We start from the raw sequence: 26,042 nt of genomic DNA on the forward strand, positions 1-26,042 counted from the left end.
ATGCAAGCAATTATGTCCCAACAGGAAAAAAAATTCTCGAAATCCTTTCATACAAATATGGCAACCAGGAAGTTGAAAAACGATGAATGTATAAACACATCAAACCATACATGAAACTTGATACCCAAATTTAAGATTTGTAGTTCCTGGGAAATTTGTGATAAAGTATTTTACATAGTCTTAATGTGTGAGAAGAAAAAAAATCAGTAAATAGAACAGGGAAGAATGTTAACAAACATTTAGCATGCTGTAATGAAGCTTGCTACTAAATGAGCAAGTTAACAAAGCGTTAAATTTGGCCCATATATTCTTATGAATTTTTATTCATGCCCAGCTGTTCATGCCTATAATACAAATTTTACAAATGAACAATGCAATTATTAAAGGTTGTCCTTTGACCTATAATGGTTTACTCCTACTCATTGTGACTTGGAGAGTTGTTCCATTGGCACTCATACCACATCTACTTATATTGATTTATTCCTATTTAAGTATGAAGTCTTTGTAAGAATCAGGCAATTTAGGTAAAAATCAAAACATGATAAGAAAAAAACCCACCAAGCTAATCATGCTATTTAACACTAACCATCATCCTGAGTTAAAAAATATTAGTCTTTCGTTTGTGTGTGTCTGGTAATGTCAAATAACTTGGTTAGAAAATTGGTTAGAATGATAGCAAAATACAGAGTTATCTCCCCTTATTTGTTAATTTCTAGTGCATTTCAATCAAATTGTATCTTCTATTACCAGAACAGAAAACGGAAATGAATGTTATTTTTGTGCATAACTACATAATATGAACTGAAATCAATGTCAAATTGTGTGGGTTTTTTTGGTCATGTTTTCACCACTGCCTGATTCTTAGGCAGACTGGCACTTAAGTATGAAGTCTTTAACAAGTGTCATGCTATACTAAAATTAAATTCAGTCAATTTGTGTATATTAAACAAAGGATACTTTGTTCCCATGATAATTTTACAAGATGTATCTTTTGGTCCACTAAATCTTCCAAAGTTCTGTGGAATGTCATCAAAACTACTCTTGTCAACAAATGAAAATAGGTACATAGTACAATCACACTTTTCTAAACATGCCTGAAAAGTAGAATAGGAATCACATGTATAAATCTAAGCAATATTTTCATTTCTTTTTAAGTAATAGCATTAGAAAATAAAATATAATTGAAGATGATATGTTATTTTTTTCTAAAAAAAATTACAAAAGTTGTCTTCTAGAATTTAAATTATAAATAAAAGAAAAGAAAAGGCTAGAAAATAGCAATTCATATTTACATTATGATTTTCATAGAACTCCTTACAAAATCAGATGTGTTCACAAAAGCAACAAACTCTTTACCAAGTATTGGACATGTAGAATCAATTTCGTTGTACATTATATATAATATATATCTAAACTTTTGTTAAATCATAATCTTTATTCTCAATTTGTGACTTTTTAACAAAATAAATGATAAATAGATCAGGTGTAAATAGAAGGAATTAAAAACTAGAGGCTCTTAAGAGCCTGTGTCGCTCACCTTGGTGTATGTGCATATTAAACAAAGTAAACAGATGGATTCATGACAAAATTATGTTTTGGTGATGGTGATGTGTTTGTAGATCATACTTTACTGATCATTCTTGCTACTTACAATTTTCTCTATCTGTAATGATTTGCCCTTTAGTTACGGAGGGAAACATTTTGTAAAAACTTACTAAAATTTACCAAATTAATGAAAATTGTTAAAAATTGACTATAAAGGGCAATAACTGGGTCAGGATCCCTAATAGACCTTGAGATGAGGAAATCAGATGAGGTAATTAGAAAAAAATATTAGTCCGCCATACAATTGTGGATGCTGTAATTTTAAAAATGGACATAAATGAACAATAAGAACTGTTTTATAGAGCTTTTGTGATAAGAAAAGAAATATGTAGATTTGACCTGAAATAAAGGACAATTTTTTTATTGAATTTTATGATCAGAATTTTGGGATTATTTTATGAGGAGAGTGACATTTTTCATCATCTTCCAGGGTCCAGCAATTTGCGAAAAAAATAACCAATTGGGGGGCAGCAACCCAACAACTAGATGTCCAATACAACAGAAAATTTCAGGGCATAAAGATATTTACTAGATAAACAAGTTAACTCCTGTAAGATTTGCTTTAAATGCTTTGGTTTCAGAGTTATATGCCAAAATCTACATTATACCCCTATGTTCTATTTTTAGCTATGGCGGCCATCTTGGTTGGTTGGCACACAATTTTAAAACTATGTACCCTAATTATCTTTTTTTAGCTAAGTTTGATTAAATTTCGGTCCAGTAGTTTCAGAGGAGAAGATTTTTGTAAAAAATACAAAAATTTACTAAAAATTGTTAAAAAATTACTTAGGGCAATAACTCCTTAAGGGGTCAACTGACCATTTTGATCATGTTGACTTATTTGTATATCTTACTTTGCTCAACATCACTGCTGTTTACAGTTTATCTCTATCTATAATAATTTTCAAGATAATAACCAAAAACAGACAAAATTTCCTTAAAAGTACCAATTCAGGGGCAGCAACCCAACAACCCATTGTCTGATTCATCTGAAAATTTCAGGGCAGATAGATCTTGATTTAATAAACAATTTAACCCTCTGAGATTTGCTCTAAATGCTTTGGTTTCAGAGTTATAAGCCAAAATATACACATGGATTTTTCTAGCATTCCACAGGGTCCAGTTTTCGGACCCATTCCCAACGGCAAAAACCCTACATTTTTCCCAATTTTGGGAGCAAAATTCCCAAATGATCAGAAAATCATTTCCATCTTTATTATTAATGACAGAGATGTTTATTTTATTCAACCGCTAGCTTTATGTCAAAAATCGCCAACAAGTAATGTGTAAATCCAAGTTGAAACATATTGAACATTTTTAGACAAACAACATTGACAAACAATGGCTTCCATAAATAAACAGGAAGTGTGAGAAAATACTAAAACCAGATCAAATCCGGAAACGGACAAGTATATAATTCCGGGTTTGTCAATCAAAAACAGTAAATAAAAAAATTAAAAGATCCAAACATGTGACAGCTGACTTAGCAACACTTAAATTGAAAACTAAAAGATATATAAAAAAAGAAAATAGAAACGGGATATATTTTATACAGAACTCAAAATATTTCAGTTCACAAATTTTCATGTCAAAATCAAAAAATGTAACAATCCTCAAGAAGTTAGAACTCATTATTTTGATACTCAAATGTTGTTATATTTAAAAACAAAGAAGGTGTAGTCCTTACTTTTTTTTCACCAACAAAAAAATGTTTAATGAATTAAACACACTAAAACTAACATCTGGTATATTGGTTGTTTTCCCCATCTCATTGAAAACCGCGTTAAAAAATTCCCAAAACTGGCCAGGGTCCTTTTTTCCAAAATACCTAGATAAACCCCTGATACATTTGACCCCTATGTTCTATTTTTAGCCATGGTGGCCATCTTGGTTGATTTGGCGGGTCACCGGCCACAATTTTTAAACTACATACCCCAATGATGATTGTGGCCAAGTTTGGTTACATTTGGCCCAGTAGTTTCAGAGGAGAAGATTTTTGTAAAAGTTAACGAAGACGGACGACGCCAAGTGAGCTAATAATTAACTGAATTGGATAAATTAATTCCTTACCGGCTGAATATGGTCAAACTTTTTCAGTGCTCCTTCACCAGCATCCCATAATTGTAACTTGAACATTATCACTTTGTTGAACTGCTGTATTTTACCTGGCCAGTAAATGGTGGTAGTCTGTATTCCTTTAATGACAATGCAATGTATTTAGGAGATAACTGTATTGTATTTTAAGCTTGGCCTTCGTAAAACGTAGATTTTACTGTCGCAAATTGAGTTTACCTAGCGACGCGGAGCGGAGATAGGTAAACGGATATTTGCGACAGTAAAATCAAGTTTTACAAAGGCCAAGCTTAAAATACAATACAGTTATCTCCATTCTAATGCCACATATTAAAATAAATGACATTTAATAAATATTTTGGCTTAAAAATGGCATAAATGAAAAAGTCCGCGAAACTGTTGCATTGTCTTAAGCATCTAAACAATGTGACGTCATGTGTTTACTCTGGATGTCAAACATGAATACTAAACATATTTTTACTTTTCGTACACTTCAGAATGGTTTCATTATAGACTAAATGAAGATTTTGAGGCTCAAAATGTGAATATCTTGTTTATTTTTTGAGAAATTACATATCCCAGAATTCAAAATGGTGGCTTTCTTAGTTACGGTTTGGTAGAACGTGGAATCTAACCCCTCAAAATATTTGTCAACATCCAATGAAAATCATCTTTACAAACTAATTGCATTAGAATCATTAATTCATAGTATCAAGAACCAAAAACAAAATAGTTTGACACATGCAATAGGGTTGAAGGATTTTCTTATCCCAGGCATAGATTACCTTAGCCGTATTTGGCACAACTTTATGAAATTTTGGATCCTCAATGCTCTTCAACTTTGTACTTGTTTGGTTTTATAAATATTTTGATATGAGCGTCACTGATGAGTTTTATGTAGACGAAACGCGCGTCTGGCGTACTAAATTAAAATCCTGGTACCTTTGATAACTATTGAAGAATCAATGAAAACCATTGTCTGGCAATGATATATCTATTGAAGTTCAAACAGAAAGTAACTACAACTTGGTGTTCAATAATTTACAATGTACCATTAAAAGGGGTATTGTACTACTGCGAATAAGCTTCCAATTAGTAAGTCAAGAGTTGCAAAAATATATTTTACACAGATTTTTATTTTTTTCCTTTACAATAAAAAGGTTGTCCCATGATCCTGAAAGCTCATGTTTTACAAGTATACTAATACATCAATATTTATCATGTTTATGCAATAATAACTTCATAATGTAGAAGTTTTCATTTTCCTCTATTAAAAGAGTTTGAGCAACTTAGTTTGTATTCTGTAGAATAGTCTAGTTTGCAATAGTTATTTCTATATGCAGACTATACCGTATAGCGGGTTATTTTCGCGGGTGTAAAATTTCGCGATTTTCATTGAATAAGGTATACGAAAATTTTTGGCGGTTATTATTTTGGCGGATTCAACATTTTTAACATTACCATTGCATGTACACTTTTAAATTGGCGGAATTTGTTTTGGCGATTTTGTTCTATCCGCGAAAATAAGCGAAAATTTACACCCCCGCGAAAATAACCTGCTATACGGTATTACACAGTCAACATATAACTGAAATAGCAAAACTTTAATATTTAAGTAGTCAGTAGTCATTTTATGAAAATATTGTTCTACAATGCAATTTTAAGATAACAAAACAAATTTCCCTAGTTTTATTTTAACTGTTATTGTATTACAACATTATACCTGCAGTCTCACTATGACTAGTAGGAATCTGATTCCCTGATAATTTTGCAATGGTGCTTGTTTTTCCTACACCACTTTTCCCAACCAGAAAGATTTTGTATGTCACTTCCTCAACTTGTGCTGGAACATTGGGTTTTTCTAGGAGACCTGCAAATGTAAAAGTTAACTTTAATATGAGGATTATTAAAACATTTTAATCATCAAATATCATGTAAAGGAAGAAAAATAGTTTAGGGTTGTTTAAATTTGAACAAATCATGCAAATATTACAAAACCTTATGGCAACAGTTAACAGATACAAAGCAGGGTTCACATGTTCTTGTTACAGAAAGAAAATGTATTCAAAATAAAATTGTGCATTTAATATTTGTATGCTATCTAATCATGACATCCATTAAGGGACTTAAACATTATATCAAGGGTCGATGTGGGTCAAGGGATGATATCAGGGCCAATATCGTAAAGACATGTTATAATCTATTGATCACATATCTAATTTCTGCAGAAAAGAGAAAAGTGTTCGATTATAATTATTAATTAACCACAACAGGAAAAATCTAAAAAGGTTTATCAAATTTTCCATTATTTTTTTTCTTCATATACAGTGAAACCTGATTAAACCGAACCCTGAACAAATCTGAAACCGGTCTAATCTAAACTTGTTCTGAAGACCAATCATATCACATTTTATGCATGATGAACCTGCTGAAACCAAATACCTACCAAAACAAAATCTCAAGTCCTGAAAGGGTTCTGTTTAGTCAGGTTTTACTGTACTGTATACAAATTTATTGTAACATTTCCCAATATTTTTTAATATAGTAATACACAAAAGCAATAACTTGCCCAATCTTATTAAAAACCGATCCCTCATCGCTCCCCGTTTTCTGATATGTTGCGTGGGAGATCTAACGAAACCCCATTTGAGGTCACATATGTGAGTGACCTCATGGGTGTGTCATTTTCGACCAATGAAAATGAGTCTTCCACGATCTTGAAAGTTTGTCCTAAGGCCACACCAATTTGATTCCTTGTTCGACAAACAGATTTTTTTAATTTTTATTATATTCCCGCTTCCCGCATCCGGAAATGAAATCATGTCCATTTCCCGCACCGTTTTTTGTAAATGTAATATGAAAGATCTCAACATTTGTTTTTTTTTAAATCACAGTCTAGTAGCCTTTATATAACGATTTTAAACCTATCAGCACCCCACAACACTGTAAATATCTGCCAGAATATTTGTTTCAGCATGAAACCAATTAATTCCAAGCGGGAGTGCTCCGATATAAATAGAAATACCAGTACAGAACAAAACGTTGGTTTCTTTCCCCTTACTTATATTTCCTATAAAAAAAATGTTCGTTGTTAAAATAAAGTACAAAGAACTTCTGAAGGATTTGCCTTCAGGCCCGAGACCACAATTAATTCTTCTATCATTTCTTTATAACGTTTTGTCGCATTAACAAAAATTTAACTGTTCTTTTTGTCTAATTTTTTGTGTGAGTAATGTACAGTTCAAGTCCCAACACATATGCAATTTTCAGAAAAATTTCATGTTTACATCAAACAAATTTGGCCAATACACATCCATACCCCTATAGGCAAGTCAAGAGATGTTCCGAAAAGTGTAAATATAACCTTTTTGCACCTGGCCTAATCACTCTTTCCTTATTAAAATCAGTTAAAATAAAACATTTTTATATATATTTCAGCTCTCTTCTTTCATTTCCACCCCAGAAAAGCTAAGAAATGAATGAGAAAGGGAAAGAACAAAAATAAAGAAAAAATACACTATAATTAAAGGGAACTATATTCGTGAACAACGAAAAGCGGGGTAATTAATTGTGGTCTTGGGCCTATTAGGGGCCAAAAACTTGACCAATTCCAATAAAACTTGGCATGATTTAAGCTTAGTGTTTTATGAGTCAGTTTACAAAGTTTCATAGCCATATGATATATATTTTAGAAAATGTGGCATTTTTTATATCTCAACTTTGGTTGCTGAATTGTGACGTATAGATAGAAAAATTTCAACTTTCAAATTTTGGCTCCAAAAATCCCCCCAAAACACCAAATTGCACTTTTTTATGTCTCAATGTATAAGATATTATCTATTCAAAGTAAAGGATAGCATACTTAATGTATGAGACTTATAAAAATTTGACAAAAGTTAATTTTATATGTCCCTATGCCAAAAAATAGAGGTTTTCAAATGAAGCGAGGCCTTGTATGAAATGTAATATTTTCCACTTACAACAATTTTTCTGAAGTTGTTAAGTTAAAACAAAACATTTAACATATCATAAATATTCTTTTCATGTAAATATAAGTTTCAAATAGTATAACACATGAGTTTTACTTGGTCTTAAGCAATGTCAAGCTTAAAATAACAAGTTGTCAATTTAGGCCGTTCCCTGTATTTCCATATTTAATTGCATATAAATGATATTGGAGATGGAAATATGCTTCTTAATGCCCAAATCCTTGCTAAGATATGATCAAATATGAAGCCTGGATGTAACAAGACTGTTGCTTTTAACTATATATGTAGACAGTATGGTCTGATGCAAAGTTTTTTCAATTTACTGTTTAAAACCTGCATGAAATTTAAGTCTTAAAATGCCAATATTTTAACCACCAGCCATCCAAAAGAAGAAAATAAAGGTATTCTGTGAAACAGACAAGTTTAAACAACCAGTAATAAGTGCTTTTGATATAGATTCAGTGCAATCTGTTTAAAGAAATACAATTTTTAAGTGCATAGAACTTCATATTTCACTTGCTTCATACGGACCGCTAGATCTAGACTATTAAAACAGCACATTTTGCACTCTTTTTATGCTTTTATCCACCTTTCTTTGTGTTCAGAGTTCACAAATGAGTAAAACACATGAAATAAATACCACAAACAAAAATAGATATCAGAAAAAAAATGTCAGAGAAAAATTAAGAATGCTGCTTTTGCAAAAATATTGAATAAAGTGAAAAAGCTACTTTTTGGGCATATTAGCTGAAAAGTGACTTTTTTTACAAATTTCTATCAAATAAAAGTGGAAACCATTTCTTCTCATATAGTTTGACAAATAAATACCAATAGATCTGTCATAGGTGCATTTTCCCTTTCAGGTTTTTTAAAACTATTTTTAGTATTTTTATCATTTTTCTAATTTCATATTTTAATTTTAATCTTAAATAAGTTTGTTATCAAAAGATTGTTTTCCATAAGGATTATATTTATTTACAGTTTTCTTATTTAATTCTTATTGAACTTATCTTAATTTAATTACCTTCAAACTAATTAGAAATATTAAATATGTCACATATGTTTTTGAGAATTACAGTAATTGTTCAATTTGTTAATTAGGCAGACAGATGTCATTTGATAACTCATTTAAATCCTTTAATTGTAATCTTTAATTAATTTACTATTCATATTTTTACTTTATCATTTCATGTTATAACTCGAATCAATTAGGAATTTACTTGTCACATTGAGATCTTTTCAGTTTTGGTATAAATAGTTCGTAGAAATTCTAATACGGCACTAAGTTACAGTCACCGTTACAACAGTTAGAAGCGCGAAGGAGTTGGAGTGATCCTGCAGAGTACCGTCTTGTTCCAGTCTTGGTTATTCAACGATCAGTAACAACAGATTGCCTAGCGAACATCTGAAACATTGGAATGCCATCAACCCGACAACAAAGGAAAGACCAACAACTCATCGGATCAAGACCTTCAACCCTGGAGCAAGTTCTAACTTAGGAATATAACTATTTGGACAATTTCATCTTACAAGTGCATTTCGAACAATTCCAGCTAGTGATTATACAACAGTGATTAGACAATTCTTACGAACAGTGACATTTAAATTCTTTAGTGCATTTGTTTTAATTATTTGGAATTATCTTTGGCATATATTGCTATTTATTAAATTGTTAAACGTTTTAGAGTATTAACTTTGCCACTTATCTGTCGTAAGTCTATTTATGGACTGACCCCCTGTCCCTTGGGTCAAGCATGCATAGTTAGTACCCCCTAGCAAAAAGCATGCCACACTGGCCCTCGGTGACAGATCATTCAGAGAAGATGTCAAAGTATAAATTCAAAATTTGCTGAAATGCACCTCTTAGGGGCCAAAAACTTGACCAATTCCAATAAAACTTGGCATGATTTAAGCTTAGTGTTTTATGAGTCAGTTTACAAAGTTTCATAGCCATATGATATATATATTTTAGAAAATGTGGCATTTTTTATATCTCAACTTTGGTTGCTGAATTGTGACGTATAGATAGAAAAATTTCAACTTTCAAATTTTGGCTCCAAAAATCCCCCCAAAACACCAAATTGCACTTTTTTATGTCTCAATGTATAAGATATTATCTATTCAAAGTAAAGGATAGCATACTTAATGTATGAGACTTATAAAAATTTGACAAAAGTTAATTTTATATGTCCCTATGCCAAAAAATAGAGGTTTTCAAATGAAGCGAGGCCTTGTATGAAATGTAATATTTTCCACTTACAACAATTTTTCTGAAGTTGTTAAGTTAAAACAAAACATTTAACATATCATAAATATTCTTTTCATGTAAATATAAGTTTCAAATAGTATAACACATGAGTTTTACTTGGTCTTAAGCAATGTCAAGCTTAAAATAACAAGTTGTCAATTTAGGCCGTTCCCTGTATTTCCATATTTAATTGCATATAAATGATATTGGAGATGGAAATATGCTTCTTAATGCCCAAATCCTTGCTAAGATATGATCAAATATGAAGCCTGGATGTAACAAGACTGTTGCTTTTAACTATATATGTAGACAGTATGGTCTGATGCAAAGTTTTTTCAATTTACTGTTTAAAACCTGCATGAAATTTAAGTCTTAAAATGCCAATATTTTAACCACCAGCCATCCAAAAGAAGAAAATAAAGGTATTCTGTGAAACAGACAAGTTTAAACAACCAGTAATAAGTGCTTTTGATATAGATTCAGTGCAATCTGTTTAAAGAAATACAATTTTTAAGTGCATAGAACTTCATATTTCACTTGCTTCATACGGACCGCTAGATCTAGACTATTAAAACAGCACATTTTGCACTCTTTTTATGCTTTTATCCACCTTTCTTTGTGTTCAGAGTTCACAAATGAGTAAAACACATGAAATAAATACCACAAACAAAAATAGATATCAGAAAAAAAATGTCAGAGAAAAATTAAGAATGCTGCTTTTGCAAAAATATTGAAAAAAGTGAAAAAGCTACTTTTTGGGCATATTAGCTGAAAAGTGACTTTTTTTACAAATTTCTATCAAATAAAAGTGGAAACCATTTCTTCTCATAAAGTTTGACAAATAAATACCAATAGATCATTCAGAGAAGATGTCAAAGTATAAATTCAAAATTTGCTGAAATGCACCTCTTAGGCCCGAGACCACAATTAATTCTTCTATCATTTCTTTATAACGTTTTGTCGCATTTAAAAAAAATTTAACTGTTCTTTTTGTCTAATTTTTTGTGTGAGTAATGTACAGTTCAAGTCCCAACACATATGCAATTTTCAGAAAAATTGCATGTTTACATCAAACAAATTTGGCCAATACACATCCATACCCCTATAGGCAAGTCAAGAGATGTTCCGAAAAGTGTAAATATAACCTTTTTGCACCTGGCCTAATCACTCTTTCCTTATTAAAATCAGTTAAAATAAAACATCCAAAAGTTTATTTCAGCTCTCTTCTTTCATTTCCACCCCAGAAAAGCTAAGAAATGAATGAGAAAGGGAAAGAACAAAAATAAAGAAAAAATACACTATAATTAAAGGGAACTATATTCGTGAACAACGAAAAGCGGGGTAATTAATTGTGGTCTTGGGCCTATTAGGGGCCAAAAACTTGACCAATTCCAATAAAACTTGGCATGATTTAAGCTTAGTGTTTTATGAGTCAGTTTACAAAGTTTCATAGCCATATGATATATATATTTTAGAAAATGTGGCATTTTTTATATCTCAACTTTGGTTGCTGAATTGTGACGTATAGATAGAAAAATTTCAACTTTCAAATTTTGGCTCCAAAAATCCCCCCAAAACACCAAATTGCACTTTTTTATGTCTCAATGTATAAGATATTATCTATTCAAAGTAAAGGATAGCATACTTAATGTATGAGACTTATAAAAATTTGACAAAAGTTAATTTTATATGTCCCTATGCCAAAAAATAGAGGTTTTCAAATGAAGCGAGGCCTTGTATGAAATGTAATATTTTCCACTTACAACAATTTTTCTGAAGTTGTTAAGTTAAAACAAAACATTTAACATATCATAAATATTCTTTTCATGTAAATATAAGTTTCAAATAGTATAACACATGAGTTTTACTTGGTCTTAAGCAATGTCAAGCTTAAAATAACAAGTTGTCAATTTAGGCCGTTCCCTGTATTTCCATATTTAATTGCATATAAATGATATTGGAGATGGAAATATGCTTCTTAATGCCCAAATCCTTGCTAAGATATGATCAAATATGAAGCCTGGATGTAACAAGACTGTTGCTTTTAACTATATATGTAGACAGTATGGTCTGATGCAAAGTTTTTTCAATTTACTGTTTAAAACCTGCATGAAATTTAAGTCTTAAAATGCCAATATTTTAACCACCAGCCATCCAAAAGAAGAAAATAAAGGTATTCTGTGAAACAGACAAGTTTAAACAACCAGTAATAAGTGCTTTTGATATAGATTCAGTGCAATCTGTTTAAAGAAATACAATTTTTAAGTGCATAGAACTTCATATTTCACTTGCTTCATACGGACCGCTAGATCTAGACTATTAAAACAGCACATTTTGCACTCTTTTTATGCTTTTATCCACCTTTCTTTGTGTTCAGAGTTCACAAATGAGTAAAACACATGAAATAAATACCACAAACAAAAATAGATATCAGAAAAAAAATGTCAGAGAAAAATTAAGAATGCTGCTTTTGCAAAAATATTGAAAAAAGTGAAAAAGCTACTTTTTGGGCATATTAGCTGAAAAGTGACTTTTTTTACAAATTTCTATCAAATAAAAGTGGAAACCATTTCTTCTCATAAAGTTTGACAAATAAATACCAATAGATCATTCAGAGAAGATGTCAAAGTATAAATTCAAAATTTGCTGAAATGCACCTCTTAGGCCCGAGACCACAATTAATTCTTCTATCATTTCTTTATAACGTTTTGTCGCATTTAAAAAAAATTTAACTGTTCTTTTTGTCTAATTTTTTGTGTGAGTAATGTACAGTTCAAGTCCCAACACATATGCAATTTTCAGAAAAATTGCATGTTTACATCAAACAAATTTGGCCAATACACATCCATACCCCTATAGGCAAGTCAAGAGATGTTCCGAAAAGTGTAAATATAACCTTTTTGCACCTGGCCTAATCACTCTTTCCTTATTAAAATCAGTTAAAATAAAACATCCAAAAGTTTATTTCAGCTCTCTTCTTTCATTTCCACCCCAGAAAAGCTAAGAAATGAATGAGAAAGGGAAAGAACAAAAATAAAGAAAAAATACACTATAATTAAAGGGAACTATATTCGTGAACAACGAAAAGCGGGGTAATTAATTGTGGTCTTGGGCCTATTAGGGGCCAAAAACTTGACCAATTCCAATAAAACTTGGCATGATTTAAGCTTAGTGTTTTATGAGTCAGTTTACAAAGTTTCATAGCCATATGATATATATATTTTAGAAAATGTGGCATTTTTTATATCTCAACTTTGGTTGCTGAATTGTGACGTATAGATAGAAAAATTTCAACTTTCAAATTTTGGCTCCAAAAATCCCCCCAAAACACCAAATTGCACTTTTTTATGTCTCAATGTATAAGATATTATCTATTCAAAGTAAAGGATAGCATACTTAATGTATGAGACTTATAAAAATTTGACAAAAGTTAATTTTATATGTCCCTATGCCAAAAAATAGAGGTTTTCAAATGAAGCGAGGCCTTGTATGAAATGTAATATTTTCCACTTACAACAATTTTTCTGAAGTTGTTAAGTTAAAACAAAACATTTAACATATCATAAATATTCTTTTCATGTAAATATAAGTTTCAAATAGTATAACACATGAGTTTTACTTGGTCTTAAGCAATGTCAAGCTTAAAATAACAAGTTGTCAATTTAGGCCGTTCCCTGTATTTCCATATTTAATTGCATATAAATGATATTGGAGATGGAAATATGCTTCTTAATGCCCAAATCCTTGCTAAGATATGATCAAATATGAAGCCTGGATGTAACAAGACTGTTGCTTTTAACTATATATGTAGACAGTATGGTCTGATGCAAAGTTTTTTCAATTTACTGTTTAAAACCTGCATGAAATTTAAGTCTTAAAATGCCAATATTTTAACCACCAGCCATCCAAAAGAAGAAAATAAAGGTATTCTGTGAAACAGACAAGTTTAAACAACCAGTAATAAGTGCTTTTGATATAGATTCAGTGCAATCTGTTTAAAGAAATACAATTTTTAAGTGCATAGAACTTCATATTTCACTTGCTTCATACGGACCGCTAGATCTAGACTATTAAAACAGCACATTTTGCACTCTTTTTATGCTTTTATCCACCTTTCTTTGTGTTCAGAGTTCACAAATGAGTAAAACACATGAAATAAATACCACAAACAAAAATAGATATCAGAAAAAAAATGTCAGAGAAAAATTAAGAATGCTGCTTTTGCAAAAATATTGAAAAAAGTGAAAAAGCTACTTTTTGGGCATATTAGCTGAAAAGTGACTTTTTTTACAAATTTCTATCAAATAAAAGTGGAAACCATTTCTTCTCATAAAGTTTGACAAATAAATACCAATAGATCATTCAGAGAAGATGTCAAAGTATAAATTCAAAATTTGCTGAAATGCACCTCTTAGGCCCGAGACCACAATTAATTCTTCTATCATTTCTTTATAACGTTTTGTCGCATTTAAAAAAAATTTAACTGTTCTTTTTGTCTAATTTTTTGTGTGAGTAATGTACAGTTCAAGTCCCAACACATATGCAATTTTCAGAAAAATTGCATGTTTACATCAAACAAATTTGGCCAATACACATCCATACCCCTATAGGCAAGTCAAGAGATGTTCCGAAAAGTGTAAATATAACCTTTTTGCACCTGGCCTAATCACTCTTTCCTTATTAAAATCAGTTAAAATAAAACATCCAAAAGTTTATTTCAGCTCTCTTCTTTCATTTCCACCCCAGAAAAGCTAAGAAATGAATGAGAAAGGGAAAGAACAAAAATAAAGAAAAAATACACTATAATTAAAGGGAACTATATTCGTGAACAACGAAAAGCGGGGTAATTAATTGTGGTCTTGGGCCTATTAGGGGCCAAAAACTTGACCAATTCCAATAAAACTTGGCATGATTTAAGCTTAGTGTTTTATGAGTCAGTTTACAAAGTTTCATAGCCATATGATATATATATTTTAGAAAATGTGGCATTTTTTATATCTCAACTTTGGTTGCTGAATTGTGACGTATAGATAGAAAAATTTCAACTTTCAAATTTTGGCTCCAAAAATCCCCCCAAAACACCAAATTGCACTTTTTTATGTCTCAATGTATAAGATATTATCTATTCAAAGTAAAGGATAGCATACTTAATGTATGAGACTTATAAAAATTTGACAAAAGTTAATTTTATATGTCCCTATGCCAAAAAATAGAGGTTTTCAAATGAAGCGAGGCCTTGTATGAAATGTAATATTTTCCACTTACAACAATTTTTCTGAAGTTGTTAAGTTAAAACAAAACATTTAACATATCATAAATATTCTTTTCATGTAAATATAAGTTTCAAATAGTATAACACATGAGTTTTACTTGGTCTTAAGCAATGTCAAGCTTAAAATAACAAGTTGTCAATTTAGGCCGTTCCCTGTATTTCCATATTTAATTGCATATAAATGATATTGGAGATGGAAATATGCTTCTTAATGCCCAAATCCTTGCTAAGATATGATCAAATATGAAGCCTGGATGTAACAAGACTGTTGCTTTTAACTATATATGTAGACAGTATGGTCTGATGCAAAGTTTTTTCAATTTACTGTTTAAAACCTGCATGAAATTTAAGTCTTAAAATGCCAATATTTTAACCACCAGCCATCCAAAAGAAGAAAATAAAGGTATTCTGTGAAACAGACAAGTTTAAACAACCAGTAATAAGTGCTTTTGATATAGATTCAGTGCAATCTGTTTAAAGAAATACAATTTTTAAGTGCATAGAACTTCATATTTCACTTGCTTCATACGGACCGCTAGATCTAGACTATTAAAACAGCACATTTTGCACTCTTTTTATGCTTTTATCCACCTTTCTTTGTGTTCAGAGTTCACAAATGAGTAAAACACATGAAATAAATACCACAAACAAAAATAGATATCAGAAAAAAAATGTCAGAGAAAAATTAAGAATGCTGCTTTTGCAAAAATATTGAAAAAAGTGAAAAAGCTACTTTTTGGGCATATTAGCTGAAAAGTGACTTTTTTTACAAATTTCTATCAAATAAAAGTGGAAACCATTTCTTCTCATAAAGTTTGACAAATAAATACCAATAGATCATTCAGAGAAGATGTCAAAGTATAAATTCAAAATTTGCTGAAATGCACCTCTTAGGCCCGAGACCACAATTAATTCTTCTATCATTTCTTTATAACGTTTTGTCGCATTTAAAAAAAATTTAACTGTTCTTTTTGTCTAATTTTTTGTGTGAGTAATGTACAGTTCAAGTCCCAACACATATGCAATTTTCAGAAAAATTGCATGTTTACATCAAACAAATTTGGCCAATACACATCCATACCCCTATAGGCAAGTCAAGAGATGTTCCGAAAAGTGTAAATATAACCTTTTTGCACCTGGCCTAATCACTCTTTCCTTATTAAAATCAGTTAAAATAAAACATCCAAAAGTTTATTTCAGCTCTCTTCTTTCATTTCCACCCCAGAAAAGCTAAGAAATGAATGAGAAAGGGAAAGAACAAAAATAAAGAAAAAATACACTATAATTAAAGGGAACTATATTCGTGAACAACGAAAAGCGGGGTAATTAATTGTGGTCTTGGGCCTATTAGGGGCCAAAAACTTGACCAATTCCAATAAAACTTGGCATGATTTAAGCTTAGTGTTTTATGAGTCAGTTTACAAAGTTTCATAGCCATATGATATATATATTTTAGAAAATGTGGCATTTTTTATATCTCAACTTTGGTTGCTGAATTGTGACGTATAGATAGAAAAATTTCAACTTTCAAATTTTGGCTCCAAAAATCCCCCCAAAACACCAAATTGCACTTTTTTATGTCTCAATGTATAAGATATTATCTATTCAAAGTAAAGGATAGCATACTTAATGTATGAGACTTATAAAAATTTGACAAAAGTTAATTTTATATGTCCCTATGCCAAAAAATAGAGGTTTTCAAATGAAGCGAGGCCTTGTATGAAATGTAATATTTTCCACTTACAACAATTTTTCTGAAGTTGTTAAGTTAAAACAAAACATTTAACATATCATAAATATTCTTTTCATGTAAATATAAGTTTCAAATAGTATAACACATGAGTTTTACTTGGTCTTAAGCAATGTCAAGCTTAAAATAACAAGTTGTCAATTTAGGCCGTTCCCTGTATTTCCATATTTAATTGCATATAAATGATATTGGAGATGGAAATATGCTTCTTAATGCCCAAATCCTTGCTAAGATATGATCAAATATGAAGCCTGGATGTAACAAGACTGTTGCTTTTAACTATATATGTAGACAGTATGGTCTGATGCAAAGTTTTTTCAATTTACTGTTTAAAACCTGCATGAAATTTAAGTCTTAAAATGCCAATATTTTAACCACCAGCCATCCAAAAGAAGAAAATAAAGGTATTCTGTGAAACAGACAAGTTTAAACAACCAGTAATAAGTGCTTTTGATATAGATTCAGTGCAATCTGTTTAAAGAAATACAATTTTTAAGTGCATAGAACTTCATATTTCACTTGCTTCATACGGACCGCTAGATCTAGACTATTAAAACAGCACATTTTGCACTCTTTTTATGCTTTTATCCACCTTTCTTTGTGTTCAGAGTTCACAAATGAGTAAAACACATGAAATAAATACCACAAACAAAAATAGATATCAGAAAAAAAATGTCAGAGAAAAATTAAGAATGCTGCTTTTGCAAAAATATTGAATAAAGTGAAAAAGCTACTTTTTGGGCATATTAGCTGAAAAGTGACTTTTTTTACAAATTTCTATCAAATAAAAGTGGAAACCATTTCTTCTCATATAGTTTGACAAATAAATACCAATAGATCTGTCATAGGTGCATTTTCCCTTTCAGGTTTTTTAAAACTATTTTTAGTATTTTTATCATTTTTCTAATTTCATATTTTAATTTTAATCTTAAATAAGTTTGTTATCAAAAGATTGTTTTCCATAAGGATTATATTTATTTACAGTTTTCTTATTTAATTCTTATTGAACTTATCTTAATTTAATTACCTTCAAACTAATTAGAAATATTAAATATGTCACATATGTTTTTGAGAATTACAGTAATTGTTCAATTTGTTAATTAGGCAGACAGATGTCATTTGATAACTCATTTAAATCCTTTAATTGTAATCTTTAATTAATTTACTATTCATATTTTTACTTTATCATTTCATGTTATAACTCGAATCAATTAGGAATTTACTTGTCACATTGAGATCTTTTCAGTTTTGGTATAAATAGTTCGTAGAAATTCTAATACGGCACTAAGTTACAGTCACCGTTACAACAGTTAGAAGCGCGAAGGAGTTGGAGTGATCCTGCAGAGTACCGTCTTGTTCCAGTCTTGGTTATTCAACGATCAGTAACAACAGATTGCCTAGCGAACATCTGAAACATTGGAATGCCATCAACCCGACAACAAAGGAAAGACCAACAACTCATCGGATCAAGACCTTCAACCCTGGAGCAAGTTCTAACTTAGGAATATAACTATTTGGACAATTTCATCTTACAAGTGCATTTCGAACAATTCCAGCTAGTGATTATACAACAGTGATTAGACAATTCTTACGAACAGTGACATTTAAATTCTTTAGTGCATTTGTTTTAATTATTTGGAATTATCTTTGGCATATATTGCTATTTATTAAATTGTTAAACGTTTTAGAGTATTAACTTTGCCACTTATCTGTCGTAAGTCTATTTATGGACTGACCCCCTGTCCCTTGGGTCAAGCATGCATAGTTAGTACCCCCTAGCAAAAAGCATGCCACACTGGCCCTCGGTGACAGATCATTCAGAGAAGATGTCAAAGTATAAATTCAAAATTTGCTGAAATGCACCTCTTAGGGGCCAAAAACTTGACCAATTCCAATAAAACTTGGCATGATTTAAGCTTAGTGTTTTATGAGTCAGTTTACAAAGTTTCATAGCCATATGATATATATATTTTAGAAAATGTGGCATTTTTTATATCTCAACTTTGGTTGCTGAATTGTGACGTATAGATAGAAAAATTTCAACTTTCAAATTTTGGCTCCAAAAATCCCCCCAAAACACCAAATTGCACTTTTTTATGTCTCAATGTATAAGATATTATCTATTCAAAGTAAAGGATAGCATACTTAATGTATGAGACTTATAAAAATTTGACAAAAGTTAATTTTATATGTCCCTATGCCAAAAAATAGAGGTTTTCAAATGAAGCGAGGCCTTGTATGAAATGTAATATTTTCCACTTACAACAATTTTTCTGAAGTTGTTAAGTTAAAACAAAACATTTAACATATCATAAATATTCTTTTCATGTAAATATAAGTTTCAAATAGTATAACACATGAGTTTTACTTGGTCTTAAGCAATGTCAAGCTTAAAATAACAAGTTGTCAATTTAGGCCGTTCCCTGTATTTCCATATTTAATTGCATATAAATGATATTGGAGATGGAAATATGCTTCTTAATGCCCAAATCCTTGCTAAGATATGATCAAATATGAAGCCTGGATGTAACAAGACTGTTGCTTTTAACTATATATGTAGACAGTATGGTCTGATGCAAAGTTTTTTCAATTTACTGTTTAAAACCTGCATGAAATTTAAGTCTTAAAATGCCAATATTTTAACCACCAGCCATCCAAAAGAAGAAAATAAAGGTATTCTGTGAAACAGACAAGTTTAAACAACCAGTAATAAGTGCTTTTGATATAGATTCAGTGCAATCTGTTTAAAGAAATACAATTTTTAAGTGCATAGAACTTCATATTTCACTTGCTTCATACGGACCGCTAGATCTAGACTATTAAAACAGCACATTTTGCACTCTTTTTATGCTTTTATCCACCTTTCTTTGTGTTCAGAGTTCACAAATGAGTAAAACACATGAAATAAATACCACAAACAAAAATAGATATCAGAAAAAAAATGTCAGAGAAAAATTAAGAATGCTGCTTTTGCAAAAATATTGAAAAAAGTGAAAAAGCTACTTTTTGGGCATATTAGCTGAAAAGTGACTTTTTTTACAAATTTCTATCAAATAAAAGTGGAAACCATTTCTTCTCATAAAGTTTGACAAATAAATACCAATAGATCATTCAGAGAAGATGTCAAAGTATAAATTCAAAATTTGCTGAAATGCACCTCTTAGGCCCGAGACCACAATTAATTCTTCTATCATTTCTTTATAACGTTTTGTCGCATTTAAAAAAAATTTAACTGTTCTTTTTGTCTAATTTTTTGTGTGAGTAATGTACAGTTCAAGTCCCAACACATATGCAATTTTCAGAAAAATTGCATGTTTACATCAAACAAATTTGGCCAATACACATCCATACCCCTATAGGCAAGTCAAGAGATGTTCCGAAAAGTGTAAATATAACCTTTTTGCACCTGGCCTAATCACTCTTTCCTTATTAAAATCAGTTAAAATAAAACATCCAAAAGTTTATTTCAGCTCTCTTCTTTCATTTCCACCCCAGAAAAGCTAAGAAATGAATGAGAAAGGGAAAGAACAAAAATAAAGAAAAAATACACTATAATTAAAGGGAACTATATTCGTGAACAACGAAAAGCGGGGTAATTAATTGTGGTCTTGGGCCTATTAGGGGCCAAAAACTTGACCAATTCCAATAAAACTTGGCATGATTTAAGCTTAGTGTTTTATGAGTCAGTTTACAAAGTTTCATAGCCATATGATATATATATTTTAGAAAATGTGGCATTTTTTATATCTCAACTTTGGTTGCTGAATTGTGACGTATAGATAGAAAAATTTCAACTTTCAAATTTTGGCTCCAAAAATCCCCCCAAAACACCAAATTGCACTTTTTTATGTCTCAATGTATAAGATATTATCTATTCAAAGTAAAGGATAGCATACTTAATGTATGAGACTTATAAAAATTTGACAAAAGTTAATTTTATATGTCCCTATGCCAAAAAATAGAGGTTTTCAAATGAAGCGAGGCCTTGTATGAAATGTAATATTTTCCACTTACAACAATTTTTCTGAAGTTGTTAAGTTAAAACAAAACATTTAACATATCATAAATATTCTTTTCATGTAAATATAAGTTTCAAATAGTATAACACATGAGTTTTACTTGGTCTTAAGCAATGTCAAGCTTAAAATAACAAGTTGTCAATTTAGGCCGTTCCCTGTATTTCCATATTTAATTGCATATAAATGATATTGGAGATGGAAATATGCTTCTTAATGCCCAAATCCTTGCTAAGATATGATCAAATATGAAGCCTGGATGTAACAAGACTGTTGCTTTTAACTATATATGTAGACAGTATGGTCTGATGCAAAGTTTTTTCAATTTACTGTTTAAAACCTGCATGAAATTTAAGTCTTAAAATGCCAATATTTTAACCACCAGCCATCCAAAAGAAGAAAATAAAGGTATTCTGTGAAACAGACAAGTTTAAACAACCAGTAATAAGTGCTTTTGATATAGATTCAGTGCAATCTGTTTAAAGAAATACAATTTTTAAGTGCATAGAACTTCATATTTCACTTGCTTCATACGGACCGCTAGATCTAGACTATTAAAACAGCACATTTTGCACTCTTTTTATGCTTTTATCCACCTTTCTTTGTGTTCAGAGTTCACAAATGAGTAAAACACATGAAATAAATACCACAAACAAAAATAGATATCAGAAAAAAAATGTCAGAGAAAAATTAAGAATGCTGCTTTTGCAAAAATATTGAAAAAAGTGAAAAAGCTACTTTTTGGGCATATTAGCTGAAAAGTGACTTTTTTTACAAATTTCTATCAAATAAAAGTGGAAACCATTTCTTCTCATAAAGTTTGACAAATAAATACCAATAGATCATTCAGAGAAGATGTCAAAGTATAAATTCAAAATTTGCTGAAATGCACCTCTTAGGCCCGAGACCACAATTAATTCTTCTATCATTTCTTTATAACGTTTTGTCGCATTTAAAAAAAATTTAACTGTTCTTTTTGTCTAATTTTTTGTGTGAGTAATGTACAGTTCAAGTCCCAACACATATGCAATTTTCAGAAAAATTGCATGTTTACATCAAACAAATTTGGCCAATACACATCCATACCCCTATAGGCAAGTCAAGAGATGTTCCGAAAAGTGTAAATATAACCTTTTTGCACCTGGCCTAATCACTCTTTCCTTATTAAAATCAGTTAAAATAAAACATCCAAAAGTTTATTTCAGCTCTCTTCTTTCATTTCCACCCCAGAAAAGCTAAGAAATGAATGAGAAAGGGAAAGAACAAAAATAAAGAAAAAATACACTATAATTAAAGGGAACTATATTCGTGAACAACGAAAAGCGGGGTAATTAATTGTGGTCTTGGGCCTATTAGGGGCCAAAAACTTGACCAATTCCAATAAAACTTGGCATGATTTAAGCTTAGTGTTTTATGAGTCAGTTTACAAAGTTTCATAGCCATATGATATATATATTTTAGAAAATGTGGCATTTTTTATATCTCAACTTTGGTTGCTGAATTGTGACGTATAGATAGAAAAATTTCAACTTTCAAATTTTGGCTCCAAAAATCCCCCCAAAACACCAAATTGCACTTTTTTATGTCTCAATGTATAAGATATTATCTATTCAAAGTAAAGGATAGCATACTTAATGTATGAGACTTATAAAAATTTGACAAAAGTTAATTTTATATGTCCCTATGCCAAAAAATAGAGGTTTTCAAATGAAGCGAGGCCTTGTATGAAATGTAATATTTTCCACTTACAACAATTTTTCTGAAGTTGTTAAGTTAAAACAAAACATTTAACATATCATAAATATTCTTTTCATGTAAATATAAGTTTCAAATAGTATAACACATGAGTTTTACTTGGTCTTAAGCAATGTCAAGCTTAAAATAACAAGTTGTCAATTTAGGCCGTTCCCTGTATTTCCATATTTAATTGCATATAAATGATATTGGAGATGGAAATATGCTTCTTAATGCCCAAATCCTTGCTAAGATATGATCAAATATGAAGCCTGGATGTAACAAGACTGTTGCTTTTAACTATATATGTAGACAGTATGGTCTGATGCAAAGTTTTTTCAATTTACTGTTTAAAACCTGCATGAAATTTAAGTCTTAAAATGCCAATATTTTAACCACCAGCCATCCAAAAGAAGAAAATAAAGGTATTCTGTGAAACAGACAAGTTTAAACAACCAGTAATAAGTGCTTTTGATATAGATTCAGTGCAATCTGTTTAAAGAAATACAATTTTTAAGTGCATAGAACTTCATATTTCACTTGCTTCATACGGACCGCTAGATCTAGACTATTAAAACAGCACATTTTGCACTCTTTTTATGCTTTTATCCACCTTTCTTTGTGTTCAGAGTTCACAAATGAGTAAAACACATGAAATAAATACCACAAACAAAAATAGATATCAGAAAAAAAATGTCAGAGAAAAATTAAGAATGCTGCTTTTGCAAAAATATTGAAAAAAGTGAAAAAGCTACTTTTTGGGCATATTAGCTGAAAAGTGACTTTTTTTACAAATTTCTATCAAATAAAAGTGGAAACCATTTCTTCTCATAAAGTTTGACAAATAAATACCAATAGATCATTCAGAGAAGATGTCAAAGTATAAATTCAAAATTTGCTGAAATGCACCTCTTAGGCCCGAGACCACAATTAATTCTTCTATCATTTCTTTATAACGTTTTGTCGCATTTAAAAAAAATTTAACTGTTCTTTTTGTCTAATTTTTTGTGTGAGTAATGTACAGTTCAAGTCCCAACACATATGCAATTTTCAGAAAAATTGCATGTTTACATCAAACAAATTTGGCCAATACACATCCATACCCCTATAGGCAAGTCAAGAGATGTTCCGAAAAGTGTAAATATAACCTTTTTGCACCTGGCCTAATCACTCTTTCCTTATTAAAATCAGTTAAAATAAAACATCCAAAAGTTTATTTCAGCTCTCTTCTTTCATTTCCACCCCAGAAAAGCTAAGAAATGAATGAGAAAGGGAAAGAACAAAAATAAAGAAAAAATACACTATAATTAAAGGGAACTATATTCGTGAACAACGAAAAGCGGGGTAATTAATTGTGGTCTTGGGCCTATTAGGGGCCAAAAACTTGACCAATTCCAATAAAACTTGGCATGATTTAAGCTTAGTGTTTTATGAGTCAGTTTACAAAGTTTCATAGCCATATGATATATATATTTTAGAAAATGTGGCATTTTTTATATCTCAACTTTGGTTGCTGAATTGTGACGTATAGATAGAAAAATTTCAACTTTCAAATTTTGGCTCCAAAAATCCCCCCAAAACACCAAATTGCACTTTTTTATGTCTCAATGTATAAGATATTATCTATTCAAAGTAAAGGATAGCATACTTAATGTATGAGACTTATAAAAATTTGACAAAAGTTAATTTTATATGTCCCTATGCCAAAAAATAGAGGTTTTCAAATGAAGCGAGGCCTTGTATGAAATGTAATATTTTCCACTTACAACAATTTTTCTGAAGTTGTTAAGTTAAAACAAAACATTTAACATATCATAAATATTCTTTTCATGTAAATATAAGTTTCAAATAGTATAACACATGAGTTTTACTTGGTCTTAAGCAATGTCAAGCTTAAAATAACAAGTTGTCAATTTAGGCCGTTCCCTGTATTTCCATATTTAATTGCATATAAATGATATTGGAGATGGAAATATGCTTCTTAATGCCCAAATCCTTGCTAAGATATGATCAAATATGAAGCCTGGATGTAACAAGACTGTTGCTTTTAACTATATATGTAGACAGTATGGTCTGATGCAAAGTTTTTTCAATTTACTGTTTAAAACCTGCATGAAATTTAAGTCTTAAAATGCCAATATTTTAACCACCAGCCATCCAAAAGAAGAAAATAAAGGTATTCTGTGAAACAGACAAGTTTAAACAACCAGTAATAAGTGCTTTTGATATAGATTCAGTGCAATCTGTTTAAAGAAATACAATTTTTAAGTGCATAGAACTTCATATTTCACTTGCTTCATACGGACCGCTAGATCTAGACTATTAAAACAGCACATTTTGCACTCTTTTTATGCTTTTATCCACCTTTCTTTGTGTTCAGAGTTCACAAATGAGTAAAACACATGAAATAAATACCACAAACAAAAATAGATATCAGAAAAAAAATGTCAGAGAAAAATTAAGAATGCTGCTTTTGCAAAAATATTGAAAAAAGTGAAAAAGCTACTTTTTGGGCATATTAGCTGAAAAGTGACTTTTTTTACAAATTTCTATCAAATAAAAGTGGAAACCATTTCTTCTCATAAAGTTTGACAAATAAATACCAATAGATCATTCAGAGAAGATGTCAAAGTATAAATTCAAAATTTGCTGAAATGCACCTCTTAGGCCCGAGACCACAATTAATTCTTCTATCATTTCTTTATAACGTTTTGTCGCATTTAAAAAAAATTTAACTGTTCTTTTTGTCTAATTTTTTGTGTGAGTAATGTACAGTTCAAGTCCCAACACATATGCAATTTTCAGAAAAATTGCATGTTTACATCAAACAAATTTGGCCAATACACATCCATACCCCTATAGGCAAGTCAAGAGATGTTCCGAAAAGTGTAAATATAACCTTTTTGCACCTGGCCTAATCACTCTTTCCTTATTAAAATCAGTTAAAATAAAACATCCAAAAGTTTATTTCAGCTCTCTTCTTTCATTTCCACCCCAGAAAAGCTAAGAAATGAATGAGAAAGGGAAAGAACAAAAATAAAGAAAAAATACACTATAATTAAAGGGAACTATATTCGTGAACAACGAAAAGCGGGGTAATTAATTGTGGTCTTGGGCCTATTAGGGGCCAAAAACTTGACCAATTCCAATAAAACTTGGCATGATTTAAGCTTAGTGTTTTATGAGTCAGTTTACAAAGTTTCATAGCCATATGATATATATATTTTAGAAAATGTGGCATTTTTTATATCTCAACTTTGGTTGCTGAATTGTGACGTATAGATAGAAAAATTTCAACTTTCAAATTTTGGCTCCAAAAATCCCCCCAAAACACCAAATTGCACTTTTTTATGTC

The 26,042-nt window shown here is 30.5% G+C and overlaps 1 protein-coding gene across 1 annotated transcript in view; it reads right to left on the minus strand.

The window, feature by feature from the left end:
* Positions 1-26,042, minus strand: part of LOC134693624 (ciliogenesis and planar polarity effector 2-like) — a 29,209-nt gene that overhangs the window by 380 nt on the left and 2,787 nt on the right. The window contains exons 2-5 of the mRNA XM_063554463.1: positions 8,692-8,698; positions 5,402-5,548; positions 3,676-3,800; positions 958-1,094 (exon numbers count right to left, since the gene is read on the minus strand). Of these exons, the coding sequence (XP_063410533.1) occupies positions 958-1,094; positions 3,676-3,800; positions 5,402-5,548; positions 8,692-8,698 (416 nt within the window). The remainder of the gene's footprint in view (positions 1-957; positions 1,095-3,675; positions 3,801-5,401; positions 5,549-8,691; positions 8,699-26,042) is intronic.

This window comes from Mytilus trossulus, chromosome 12 (genome assembly GCF_036588685.1).
Source record: "Mytilus trossulus isolate FHL-02 chromosome 12, PNRI_Mtr1.1.1.hap1, whole genome shotgun sequence".
Taxonomy (NCBI): Eukaryota; Metazoa; Mollusca; class Bivalvia; order Mytilida; family Mytilidae; genus Mytilus; species Mytilus trossulus.